Source organism: Pteropus medius, unplaced genomic scaffold, assembly GCF_902729225.1.
Source record: "Pteropus medius unplaced genomic scaffold, Ma_sr-lr_union100, whole genome shotgun sequence".
NCBI classification, from domain to species: domain Eukaryota; kingdom Metazoa; phylum Chordata; class Mammalia; order Chiroptera; family Pteropodidae; genus Pteropus; species Pteropus medius.
In genome coordinates this window covers 5,101,245-5,114,427 of record NW_024345601.1, presented here as the reverse complement: position 1 = coordinate 5,114,427, position 13,183 = coordinate 5,101,245, and the positions used below count along the sequence as shown (strand labels likewise).

The 13,183-nt window shown below is 37.9% G+C and overlaps 1 protein-coding gene across 1 annotated transcript in view; it reads left to right on the top strand.

Moving 5' to 3' along the window:
* The window catches only part of PCSK2 (proprotein convertase subtilisin/kexin type 2), a 246,318-nt gene that overhangs the window by 28,151 nt on the left and 204,984 nt on the right, over positions 1–13,183 (top strand). Inside the window, exon 2 of the mRNA XM_039874445.1 lies at positions 7,953–8,057. Within this exon, the coding sequence (XP_039730379.1) occupies positions 7,953–8,057 (105 nt within the window). The remainder of the gene's footprint in view (positions 1–7,952; positions 8,058–13,183) is intronic.

Below are 13,183 nucleotides of genomic sequence, written 5' to 3'. Positions count from 1 at the left end.
TTTCCAATTTCAGCTCCATGAGACCAATTAAATCCATTTCTTCCATAGCCAAGACAGAGTTTCTAATCAAAGAATCCCAGGTTGTAGGTCCCAGTGCAGCAGAGGGGATGTCACTTACCAGCCTGGTTGTCCTTGAGTCGTACTCATCCTTGACAAGAATTCTATTCTGCAATCTTCTGGCTCCATAACCATGGTTACAAAGGGGAATGAGACATAAAACGAGACTGCAACAGAAGCAATGTGGTGGTAAGTATGCTAGATTTACAGTCAGGAGACCTGGGATTTTTTTCTGAGAGCTTCCACTTAACTGGGCAATTCCTGCTCCTTGAACCATAATGGCTTTCTCTGTGAAGTGAAGCAGGTAACATAACCCTAAAGTAACCTTGGTATGTGACAATAAGAAGTGGTAGGGCTTCTGGCTTGAAATTAGTACATACATGACCTTCTCAAGAACATTCAAATTTAATTTTTAAAATATTTTTACATTTAAAATTTTCAACTTGGAAATAATATTAGACTCAAAAATATGTTGCAAAAATATCACACAGGATACTCAGAGAGTCCCAAAACCGAGGAACTCCAAGAGGCCCACAGCAAGATACATCATAATTAAAATGCCAAAGGTTAAATACAAACAGAGAATCTTAAAAGCAGCAAGAGATAAGCAGATAGTTACCTACAAGGGAGCACCCATAAGACTGGCATCTGATTTCTCAAAAGAAACTATGCAGGACAGAAGGGCTTAGCTCAAAATATTCAAAGTGATAAAAACCCAGGATCTACAACCAAGAATACTTTATCCAGCAAAACTATCATTTAGAGTCGAAGGACAGATAAAGAGCTTCCTAGACAAAAATAAGCTAAAGGAATTTATCACCACCAAGCCAGTATTACAGAAAATGTTGGAGGAACTTCTTTAAGAAGAAAAAACAGGTATCAAAAACAGGAATAAAGAACAGTAACAACTACATTCCTATCAGCAAGTATCTCAAATGGAAAAGAATTAAGTGCTCCAACCAAAAGATAGAGTGGCTGCATGGATAAGAAAACAAAATCCCTACATATGCTACCTATAAGAGACTCGCTTTAGATTAAAAGACACACAGAGACTAAAAGGAAGGGGATGGAAAAAGTTATTGCTTCGATGGACCTAGAGGGTATTACACTTAAATGGGTCAGATAGAGAAAGACAAATATCTCATGATTTCACATACATGCGGAATCTAAAGAATAAAATCAATGACAGCAACAAAAACGGAAATAAACTCATAGATAAAGAGAATATTTTGAGGGATACTAATTGGGAGGAGGGTTGGGGGCAAAAAAGAGGGCAAAGGGATTGAGAGCTGCAGGTGGACGGTTGCAGAGTACACATGGGGATGTAGAGTGTAACAGGAGAAAGAATGGTTAATAATGTTGAAATGAATATGTGGGGGAGGGTACTGGTTTTGGTGGAGTGAGCACTTTACGAGTTGTGTGGATCTCTGATCAATATTCTGTACAGCTGAGGCTGGTGTGTTGTATACCAACTACAATTGAAAAAAACTCATTGAATTGTACAACATAAATGCAGGCAACTAGTTGTCTATTATATTTCAATAAAGACGAAAAAAATCAAGATAAAAATATGTATAGTCAGTCCTCTCTTATAGTTACTGTTTATACAGTATGTTTTTTTCACACCTCTTTATTCTTACCCTATTTATATATTTGAACTTAAAGTGTATCTCAAGTTCCAGTCAAGATGGCAGAGTAAGTAAATGCTGTGTTTGCCTCCTCCCACAACCGCATTAAAATTACAGCTAAATTATAGAACAATCAACCTGGAGAACCATCTGAAGACTAGCTGAACATAACTCCCATAGTTAAAAATATAAAGAAGAGGCACATTGAGACTGTAGGAGGGGCAGAGATGTGAAAATACTGGCCCCACACATGGTTAAGCATTAGGAGAGATTTCAGCCACGTAGGTACTCCTGGAGGAACAAGGAATTCTAGCCCCACACCAGAGGACCCCATCCCAGGGTTCCAATGCTGGGGAGTGGAGTCTCCACAAAATCTGGCTTTAAAAATCACTGGTCATTTCCACCATCCAAGTGAGACAGAAGGCTGCTGGAAACTCAGACATCATCTTAAAGAGCATGCATACAGATTCATTCATTCGCAAGCACTCACCCTGGGCTTCAGCAGATGGACGGCAGCTCAGAAGGCAGCAGAGATATACAGGGAAGGACTGAGTTGAGTGGCTTTGGGGCAGGGACTGGAGGGACAGCCGCCATTGTCCTTGTGTTGAGCCCTCATCCTGTGCAGGCTACAGAAAGGCACCATCTTGCCTGTGTTGAGCCCTTCCCCAACATAGCCAAATCTAGATCTGTATTGGCCTGGTGAGCTCAACTCACTGCACCCCAGAGACTCAGAACCCCACCCCACCCAACTCACAAATTGCTGTAGGCATATTCCTGGCTGGGCAGCCAGCACCACCAACCCCTCTCGACCAGAGACTCTTTTGGCAGCACTCAGCAGTCCTCAGGTCAAGCACTTCTGGAGACAATTCAGTTGCCAAGCGACCAATCCCTACCCAGGCTGCAACGTTTCTTTAAGAAATCTTGAGTATCTGCAGGCCCCAGATGGGTGGCAGCTGAGGACTTAGTGTGATTGATTTGAGACTTTTGTGAATGGCCATAGGTTCAACATTGATACCAAATCTGGGTCTGCACTATCCTGGAAGGGCCACTTGCCCCACCCTAGTGATTTCCTGGGACCACACTTCAGCCAACTCCTGGGAGTCCTTGAGCTTTGCGAGCAGCCAGCAGATGGCCTCAAATATTGGGGTGCCCTGGATTCTTTGCTGAACTTCCCCATGTGGTCTCTCTTTTGTTTTGTGTTAAATATTTTTAATGTATCACTTTAAGCACTTTGTTGTTTGTTTTATTATATTTTTAGTTATTTTTAGTGATTACTCTGGGGATTGCAATTAACATTGTAAATGATCAAGTTCAAAAGTAAACTTAATTTCAAAAGTATACAAAAACTTTGCTCCAGTATAGCTATGTTCTCTTTTCTCTTCTTTGTGCAATTATTTACAAATTATATCTGTATATTTTATAAGCTCATAAACACAGCTTTATAATTATTGATTTATGCAGTTGTCTTTTAAATCATATAGGAGGAAGTAAGTTGTTACAAACAAAAATACATTTACATAGTCTTTTATATTTCCCTGTGTATTTACCTTTACTGGTGTTATTTATTTCTTCATGTAGATTAATATTAATGTCTAGTGTCCTTTCATTTTAGCCTAAAGAACTGCCAGTAGCACTTCTACTAGGGCAGATCTGCTAGCAGCGAATTCTCTCATTTTTTTTCCAAGAATGTATAACTTTTTCATAATTTTTGAAAGGTAGTTTGCAAAATATAAAATTCTTGGTCAACAATTGTTTTCTTTCAACATTTTGAATATGTTACTTAGCTGCCTTCTGACCTACATAGCTTCTGATAAGAAGTCACTGTTAGTCTTACTGAACATCTCATATATTTTCTCTTACTGCACTACTGTCAAGATTTTCTCTTTATCTTTGACTTTGGAAAGTTTGACTATGACATGTCTAGGTGCATATCTCTTTGAGTTCATCCTACTTGGAATTTGTTGACTTTCTTGGATGTGTATGTTATTCTCATGAAATGTGAAATTAACATGCAATTAAATTCATGAAATTAGAAAAGTTTTTGTAATTATTTCTTTCATATTCTTTCTGTTCCCATTATGTATATACCAGTATCCTCGGTGGTGTCCCACAAGACATTATTTTTCTTCACTCTTTTTTCTTTTTGTTCCTCAAACTTGGTAATCTCAATTGACCTAGCTTCAGGTTTGCTGATTCTTTCTCTGCCAACTCAAATCTGCTATTGCGGAGAGTGCTTCAAAATGGCGTAGATGGTAGAGGCTCTGTTCATCCTTCTGGCAACCAAATCAAGGTTGTGACAGAAACAAGGAGCAGCAGCAAAAAAAAAGGGAAAAAAATCACCTGGGATCTAGAGGAACAAGCCATACAACTAAGGAGGAGTCCAAGAAAGCACTCTGCAATGGCAGAAGGTAGGACAAAGCAAGGGCGCGGGGCACCCCAGTCCGCAGCGGCTGAGTGAGATGGAGGCTGCAGCAGTTTCAGTGGCAGACGCCTCTTAAAGGGGCCTTGTCCGTGAGCAGATTTTTGCGGTGACAGACCTGCTTGCTCTGAGCACTAGCAGTGGGCTGGCTACTCCGGGGAGACCAGGGACTTACAGGGGGACACTGAGTTATTGGAGTGAGGGCCAGTGATGAGGCTCACTTGATACAGAAATGCCAGTGGTATCCATTGTTTCCTGTTGAGCCCTCGCTCCTCCCAGTGTGCAGACACAGCACCACCATAGCCAAGACATCATCAAACTGGATAACAGAGGTCACTCTTCCCAGAGGATTCCCTGAAACCCCACCTCCTCCAACCCGGACCCCACTCAAGCAACATCCAGATATATCCTCAGCAAGTCTGATGTGCCTTGCGGAGCAGCGCCTAGACTCTTACTGGAGGCAGCTGGCCTTGGTTTCTCGTGTGGCCTTTTGGGCACAGCATCTGTGGATTGCTTGCTGAATTTTGACAGGTGGCCCCAGAGGGGTAGAGGCTTGGGCTAAATTTAGTCTGCAGCTGAACCCCTCTCGGGACTGTGCCACTGGACACCTATGTCACAAATCCGCACTAATAAGACCAGGAGACTTAGGAGCTTTGCTTAGTACATAGAAAAAGACGTGGAAAGACAGCCAAAATGGAAAGACAAAAAAGCAGAAAAAATATGACAGAACAGAACAGAGATCTAGATATAATGGAGTCAAGTAATTTAATAGATGCAGAGTTCAAAACACTGGTTATAAAGATGCTCAATAAACTTTTGGAGAAAGTAGAGATCTCCAACAAAGAGATAAAAATGGAGATGGAGATCATAAGAGGGAACTAGTCTGAAATGGAGAACATGTTATCTGAGATGAGAAGTATACTAAATGGAATAAATGAAATGAATAAAGAGGATCACATGCCCTATGTAGAGAACAGGAAAGCCAATCAGGACACTCAAACAGAATGGCAAGAAAAAGGATGTCAAGACTATAAAGATGATTTAAGAAGGATATGGAATATTATTAAGGCTCCAAATATTCGTCTGGTCAGCGTAAGTGAAGGAAATCAAGATGTTGAACAGCTGTTTGAAAAAATAATGATGGAAAACTTCCTTAACCTGGTGAAGGAAATGGACATAAAACCCCAGGAAGCTCAGAAGATTGCAAAACTCAGAAATCCAAAGAGGCCCGTGCCAAGATACATCATAATTAAAATGCCAAATGTTAAATACAAAGAAAAAAATTTAAAAGCAGCAAGAGAAAAATAATTACATATAAAGAAACACCCATACGATTGGCAGCTGATTTCTCAAGAGAGACTATGGAAGACAGAAGGGCTTGGCAAAACATTTTCAAAAGAATGAAGATCCAGGATATACAACCAAGAATAATTTATCCAGCAAAGCTATCATTTAGAGTTGAAGGACAGACAAAGAGCTTCCCAGACAAAAATGAACTAAAGGAATTTATCACCACCAAGCCAGAATTACAAGAAATGTTGAAGGGACTTCTTTAAGAAGAAAAAACAGGTATCAAAAACAGGAATAAAGACTGGTAACAACTGCATTCCTATCAATAAGTACCTTAAAGGGAAAATAATTAAGTGCTCCAATCAAGGGATGGAGTGGCTAAAAGAATAAGAAAATAAGTCCCCTACATATGAGAAGGAAGGGGATGGAAAAAGATATTGTTGTGATGAACCTAGAAGGTATTTAAGTCAGACAGAGAAAGATAAACACTATATGATTTCACTTATATGTGGAATTTAAGGAATAAAAAGAACTAATCAAAAACAGACTCACAAATATAGAGGACAATTTGGTGATAGACAGAGGGGAGGGGGGCCTGAGGGGCTGAGAGAATGGGGTGAAGGGTTAAAGAAATACAAATTAGTAGCTGTCGGATGGTCATGGGGATGGGAAGCATGGCATAACGAATGCAATTAGCATTAATACATTGGCTAGGTCAGGGGAGGGAGGGGGCAATTGGAGGATCATTTTACTAACTATATAGATGTTTAACCAATGTACTATATACTTGAAACTAATAAAAAACAATTTTAAAGTTTGTTAGTGGAACCCACTATTAAAAAATTTATTTCAGTTATTTACTTTTAGTTCTAAAACTTCTATTTGGTTCTTTTAAGATATCTTTTTGTTAACAATTTCTATTTGCAAGATACCGTTTTAATACTTTCTCTTAATTCTTTAGACGTGTTTTTTTAGTTATTTGAGTATAGTTATAATAGCTGATTTAAATTCTTTGTCTATTAAGTCCAACATCTGAGCTTCCTCAGAAAGTTTGTATTGACTGCTTTTTTCCCCTATGTATATAGGTATAGTTTTCTGTTTCTTTGTGTATCTCATATTTTTTTTTCCTGAAAACTGGGAATTTAAAATAATACAATGTGGCAACTCTGGAAATGGAAATTACTCTCCCTCCAGGTTGTGTGTGTGTGTCTAGGTTTTGGGGGGTTTTTAGTGACTTTTCTGGGCTATTTCTGTAAAGTCTTTAATTCCTATAATGTTCCACTGCATCTCTGCTAGTTGCTTAGAGATCAGCTAGTAACTGAACTATGATTTCCTTAAAGACTTTGAATCAATAAGAATTATTTTACCCTTTGCCAAGGGTCTCTGTGTATATTGGGGCATACCTGACCTAAAAATCTCAAATCAATCCCACCTACTTTGGCAAAACCTTAGTTCCAAAGCATCCACATTCCCTTCTTTTATCTTCCAGACCATAGGTAGTAACACATATACCTAAAAGTTTCAATAGCAAATACTTTAAATAGTGAAATGCTTTTTGGTTCAGGACCTCTTTGAAAATCTGATGAAAATTGAGAAAAATGCACGTATGTACATAAATTTTGGCTATAATTTTCAAGGATTTATTTAAATTTATTGATCGGGTTAAAAATTGAAAACAACATATTGTCATAAAAATGAAGACATGTGGAGAAAGGGTAGAAATATGGGAACTTTGAAGTTCCATCTATACACAGAAGAGAAAAAGATCTCCTGAGGGGAAATTACTTACATAAGATTAGATTTTGACAGACATGAGCCACATCCAGGTCTCCTCACTCCCAGGTCAAGACTCCCCGCACCAAGTTTCCTTGAATCATAGAACCAGTAAGAGTACTCTTTAGGTTCTCTTAGATTCTTACAGGCCCTGGGTCCCAGAGAAGCTCTCACTGTTGTGGCTTCTCTAACTAACTCTGATACTCGTACCAAATTCCAAGAGTCTTTAGGAAAACCTGGCCTGTCATCCAATAGGTACTTATTAGATTGAGATAGTTTCACTTTGCCCAGAATGTTGAGAAGTATTGAGAGATCAAATAGAATGATTAAAGGTATTGAGGGGTCACAGAGAAAGCCCAAGACATAGGACAGACAGTCCATCTGTGAAGACAAGACTAGAAAACACAATTCTGAAGCAACTCAACATGATATGTAAATACTAGACTAAGGAGAATAGAAAACTTGGTGTGGGAATGAATATAAAGGCAATGCTCCATGGAGGAGAAGATTGAAAGATGGATGGAAACTAAAGAGATAGAGGAAAGAATAGAAGATATTTGGGGAGGGGAAGGGAAATGTGCACTATATAAAGAAAAAAAGGAGGAAAAGAAAGGAGTACAATGATAGGGAAACAGAAGACCAAATTTGATAGAAGGTTGTCAGTGGTTTTTTCACATACATCTTCATTCTATGGAGCCTCAACACGCAGCTCTAGCTTTGGTTTCCCTGTTTTGGGGTCACCCCCAGAAGCTAACCATGTCATATGTCTGTTTAACTCTTTACAGCTCCCCTTCACTGAAGGCCTGTACCACTTTTATCACGATGGCCTTGCAAAGGCCAAGAGAAGACGCAGCCTACACCACAGACAGCAGCTGGAGAGAGACCCCAGGGTAAGTTTTCCTAGAAACCTACCTTTCAACTTCTGCTATGCACATGTGGGCTCACTAGGGGAGTATAAAAGAGGGTATGCAGAGAATTTTGAAGTAAAGGCATTCAGTGTATTGAGATAGGCCAAATGGATTCTTGGCAGGATGACACCGGGGACTCTCAGCTTTTCTATCTTGTTCATTATAAATAAATCTTGCATAAGGCTGAGAGAGTGGTAAAAAGAGATTCCACCCTTTACTTGTTGTCTTCTGCATTATTGTGTAAAGACTTTTAATTCCTCGGGAACATATTTTGGCCTGTGATAGATGGAAAGACACCAAGCAGTTTAAAGAGTCATTCTATGGAAGGCTCCTACTGGTAAATCTACATGCTCTAAGGAGATTGCCATGCCCCATACTATGAATGGGAAAAATGAGTGAGCCAGCAAATGACCAGCTCACAATAGCCAATGGGTTTCTCAGTATCCGTGCATGGTTGCAGCCACAGGACCATGTCAGCTCCTCTTCTCACCTGGTACTTCTCACACTGATCTAATTTACTACCATGCTTCAACTGTCTTCTTAATACTCATGACCATCACTTTTTTATCTCCAATTTTCACCGTGTTCTTGGACTCTAGATTTCATTGCCTACTCCCCTGGTAGCTTAAATCAACTTTTCTGCAGCCAAACTTATCACCTTAGCCACAAAGTTGCAACTTTTCCAATGTCGCCACTTCCTGTTTTCAGAATAAGAAATTTGGTCTTCAATGAATCCTCCCACTTCAAATTTTGTCACCATCCCCATATAACAACACAGTCATTCAACAGGATAGATTCTTATTTCCTTTATGCAATTCACTAAGTGGGAAATTAATAATACAAGCAAATTGCTTTCTATGCATTAAAGCCTGCATAACCTCTTCACCAGGACTCTTAAAAGAAAGTGGCTATAAAAAGGGGCAGGAGTTTGAGTTAGGAATTTACACGTGAGGCTCCTTGAGCTGATGGAATTTGTAAACTCATTCTTGTGGGGCTTCTCATGTGAATATTTGAGTGGGTTTAATTTGGGCTTTAATTAGCAATGTAGATGAAACAGGCTCCCCAGCAGATCACCAACTGACAGGTCACAGGCAATTTTCCTTTAATGCCTCAACCCAGGGGATTCCACATTCCCTGGAGTGGAAGTTCTGCTCTGAGAAGCCACTTTATCTTTGCTCTCACAGAAAGATCCAAGCTGCCTATGCTGCCAGTCAATGCCAAGCATTCTGAAAGGGTCTGTAGTAGAAGTTGGCACTACTATGTAAGGGAGAAGCTCTCTTTCCTATGTCACAACAGCCTTGACCCTGCCTATACCAAATCAGAGCCCAGGGTTGCCTTTGGGAAACTCATGGACAGGGATCCTGCTTGTCTCAGCTGTGGATCCAAGGTGGATACCAGTAGATAAAGATCACTCTGGTGCACTACACTGGTTTTCCCTATACTTCATCCCTTATCTTACCCTTTATGATCAATTGTTTTCCTATCATTTATATATTTTCTTATAAGTCCTATTGGTTTCTACTCTTCCACAATTAAAGATGTTTCCCTATGATCATTCAGAGATAAACACATTTTAAAAACTGGAACAGAAAGAAAGATGCTTAAAAGGCTTGGAGTGGGAAAGTGAACTGAGGAACAAGAAAATAAGAAGCCATTGTTTGGTTCAGAAAGAATCCTTGGGACCCTTTAGGCTAAGATTTTCTTATTCTTGCACTTACTTGAAATGGTCTTTGAAATGTTTATTCTTGAAGTATAGAGTGAGTGATGTTCCCAAAAGAAAAGAAAATAAGACGGGTTGGGTAACGAGGAAGGAGATTATAAACTGGTGATTCTAATCATTGACCTTTCTCCTCAAAATATTATCTATTTTAACCAAAAAGGACATCCATTCCCTGTTCATGGTCCATTATAAGAATACTGGTAGCCACCTGCCTCTACCTGGTAGGGGTAACTATCTTCCCTGCCCATGAAGACCAACAGAAGATCATAAATCTCTTGTACCTTTTCTCTTTCTTCTCATCAAGGTTAAATGTCAGGGCTGTTGTCAATAATAAAGTCATTTTCAGAAAGAAATAAAGCATAAAATCTCATAATTCTTTGCAAAAAAAAACCCTGCTATGATTGCCTTGTTTTCAAATATTATATTAAAGCTTGAGTCTTTTCTGCATGATGTTTTTTTGGTCATCTAATTTTGGCATTAGCTGATAGCAAAATATGGGGCAACTATTCTTATATAAAAATTATTGACTATGAGCAATGGAAGAATAACAATATGAAGATTCTGGCATGTGGGTTTACAGACCTTAAACAAAAGAGCAGAAATGTCGAGCATTAAGATACTTCAATTTTTGAGTTTTCAAGCACATTTAAACAGGCTACTGTAAAAAAGAAAAGTAAATAGAAGTGTAGAGAGAAAAGGGGAGGTAACCTGAAAGGATTATAGATTCAGGCTTTTATCTCTTGCATAGATCTTCTAAGTTACATTTTATGAACCAAGATCTTACGATCAAGTTGTTTTATCATTCTCTGAAATGTGTTGTCTCCTAGACCTACAAACTTTAATCATGTTTTCAGCCCCAGATTCCTTCTTCTTCCTGTCTCTACATTACTATCTGGTCTCTCTCACCTGCTGTCCTCTGGCTTGTGAAAGAGAATGCAAAGCCCAAGGAGCTACACACTTTGAGCAAGAGGGCTTGAAGTACTACAGGCTCTCAGGGCTGAATCTACCTAGGTAGCTTTTTAGCCAAAGAAGCCAGCAAGGAATGCTATCAACACAAGAAATAAAGAAGAAAAATAGAACTGAACTTGCTTTTGGTTTTGCTCTAACATCATAATAGAAATTTCAAGGATGTTTGTCATTCATTTAGCAACTAATTTTTATGTCTAAGGAAAACAAGAGAAAGACTAGAAAAAGATCATATGTGCTTTTTTCCCAGCCCAATAAAGTGTAGCTTTCGATATGTCTATATTTGTTCATCGATATGCAGGACAATAACTAGAAAATAGATTCTGATGCAGACTATTTTAAAGGCTTCTCTTTCCGTTTCTTTCTGCTAAAAGTATTAGCAGAATATTGAGTGGCATCATTTAGATATTGAAAAGCAAAATTTGTGTATTGTTTATTTCTGGATATATTTGCATAGTGTAATTCTGAGTACATAGTAAATTGATAATTTTTCCTCAGGATTTAATCCATGAAATAGTATTGTTTTTATCATTTTATTTTTTAGCCCTATTCTAAAACATGTATCGATTAGGAAACAGAAGTATAGTTTTCTCTCGAGCTCCTCCTTTAGATACATTCTTAACTGTGGGTAAAGGAAGCCAATTACCATTTAATTACTTCCAAGTCTTATTGTTGAGAACCCCATGAAGAACCAGCTTTTTATTTCCAAAGTCCGACACATTGTATTCCTGATTATATTCAGTCCTGGTACACTCCCTGAAGTGAGGACAATGTGTTTGGAAAGTTTGGGTAACTAAAATATATTGATGATGTAATAAATACATCCAAAGCTGAGATGAAATAATAAAACTAAAAATGCCTTCTCAGCATTGAGATCAAGAACAAATATTCACTCTTTAAAACCTCTGTGAGATTCGTTAAACCTTAGCTTAGAATAAAACCAACCAATATTGAAGGTAAACCTAACTGTGGTCCTCAGTCTACATAACAAACCCCAAAATGTTCTGCAAGTACCTGAAATGTTGTGGAGAAAAGATTTAAAATAGTATTGGTTTCACAGTTCTGTCAAACCATATTTGAGCATCTAATATAGCACTGAAATAAAATACATTCAAAAACGTAAAGACATTGTTTAATGATCAGCAGATACTACTCATGTGGAAGCTGAGTTATTTAACAAAAAAAATAACCTAAACTTTATTTATCGAGAGGTGTTATATTTGATTCAAAAATTACAAACATTTATTTCCTTTTCTAACCGATTTCACTGGACCTTACAATTATCCCTTGAAATAATTTTTAAACTTCTTAATTTTATAAATCAGAAACTTCTGAGTCCACTGAAAACTTTTCTCTTTTCCCTTTGAATGATGTTTCCTTTGCATTCATATATGGCAGCTCTATCTTTCTAGCTTCTTCCTTAACCAAATGCATCCATATATCTAATGACCTTAGGTGTCAGCCACATGGGCTATGTGATCTATTTTGTTCTTCAAGGGTCTATTCTGAGAGTTTTTAGGATACTGCAAAAACCCACAAAAGTTAATTTACCTGGATAATCCTTCAAAAATCTCATACCTCCAGAACGAAAGAGAATTTTGCCTATTCATTAAAATTAACTGAACATGATTTGTGTGATATGTTTGTAAAAATCCGAATAATGAGCAAACCAGGCTTTCTTTGTCCATGGTGTTTAATAATACAATAATTGATTTTGAAAAAGAATGGATTCATTATTACGGTTGAGACTCAAGTCGTTGATAGAAGCTGAAATAGTTTATAATTATTTCAGGTCCTTTTCTGACATGACACAATGTTTTTAGGTATAATTCAGATGGAGTAACTTAGCTATGATTGTTGAATACCTTGTACAGCTGTACATAAACTCAGATAAGAAAGCATAGACGACATGGACAGTATGGTCTGAAGGAGCCCATGAGATGATCAGAACAACAATATAACAATTTATTTATAAGCCATACGCATCTTTCTGAAAAGAATACTGGAATTTCATCAGTTCAAAGCAAGCAAAGAAATTATTTTTCCTCTTCCTCCACAGGTTACATAAAATTAGTATCAGTCATAGTAAATTTTTTATGATAACATGCCATTTGTATGTATTGTCTTTCCTTTGATTTGTATTAAATAACTTTGATAACTTAGATTAAAATTTTAAAAAGAAAAGCAAAAGCACCATTCTCTTTTGGAAAATCTACTTTCAAAAAGAAAATGACATGGAGAAAAATGTCTTTCTCAACTTTTGGGGGAGAAGTTTCAACTAAAATTTATTTCAGTGGTTAACGTTGATTTGGAGGTATTTTCTCTTTACCATCACAGTGAGTACAAGACAGCCTCTCAGCCTAGGGGCTGGGTGAAAATAGAAATGAGATAGTTTTAGTACATTTTCAAAAGAATTTATATC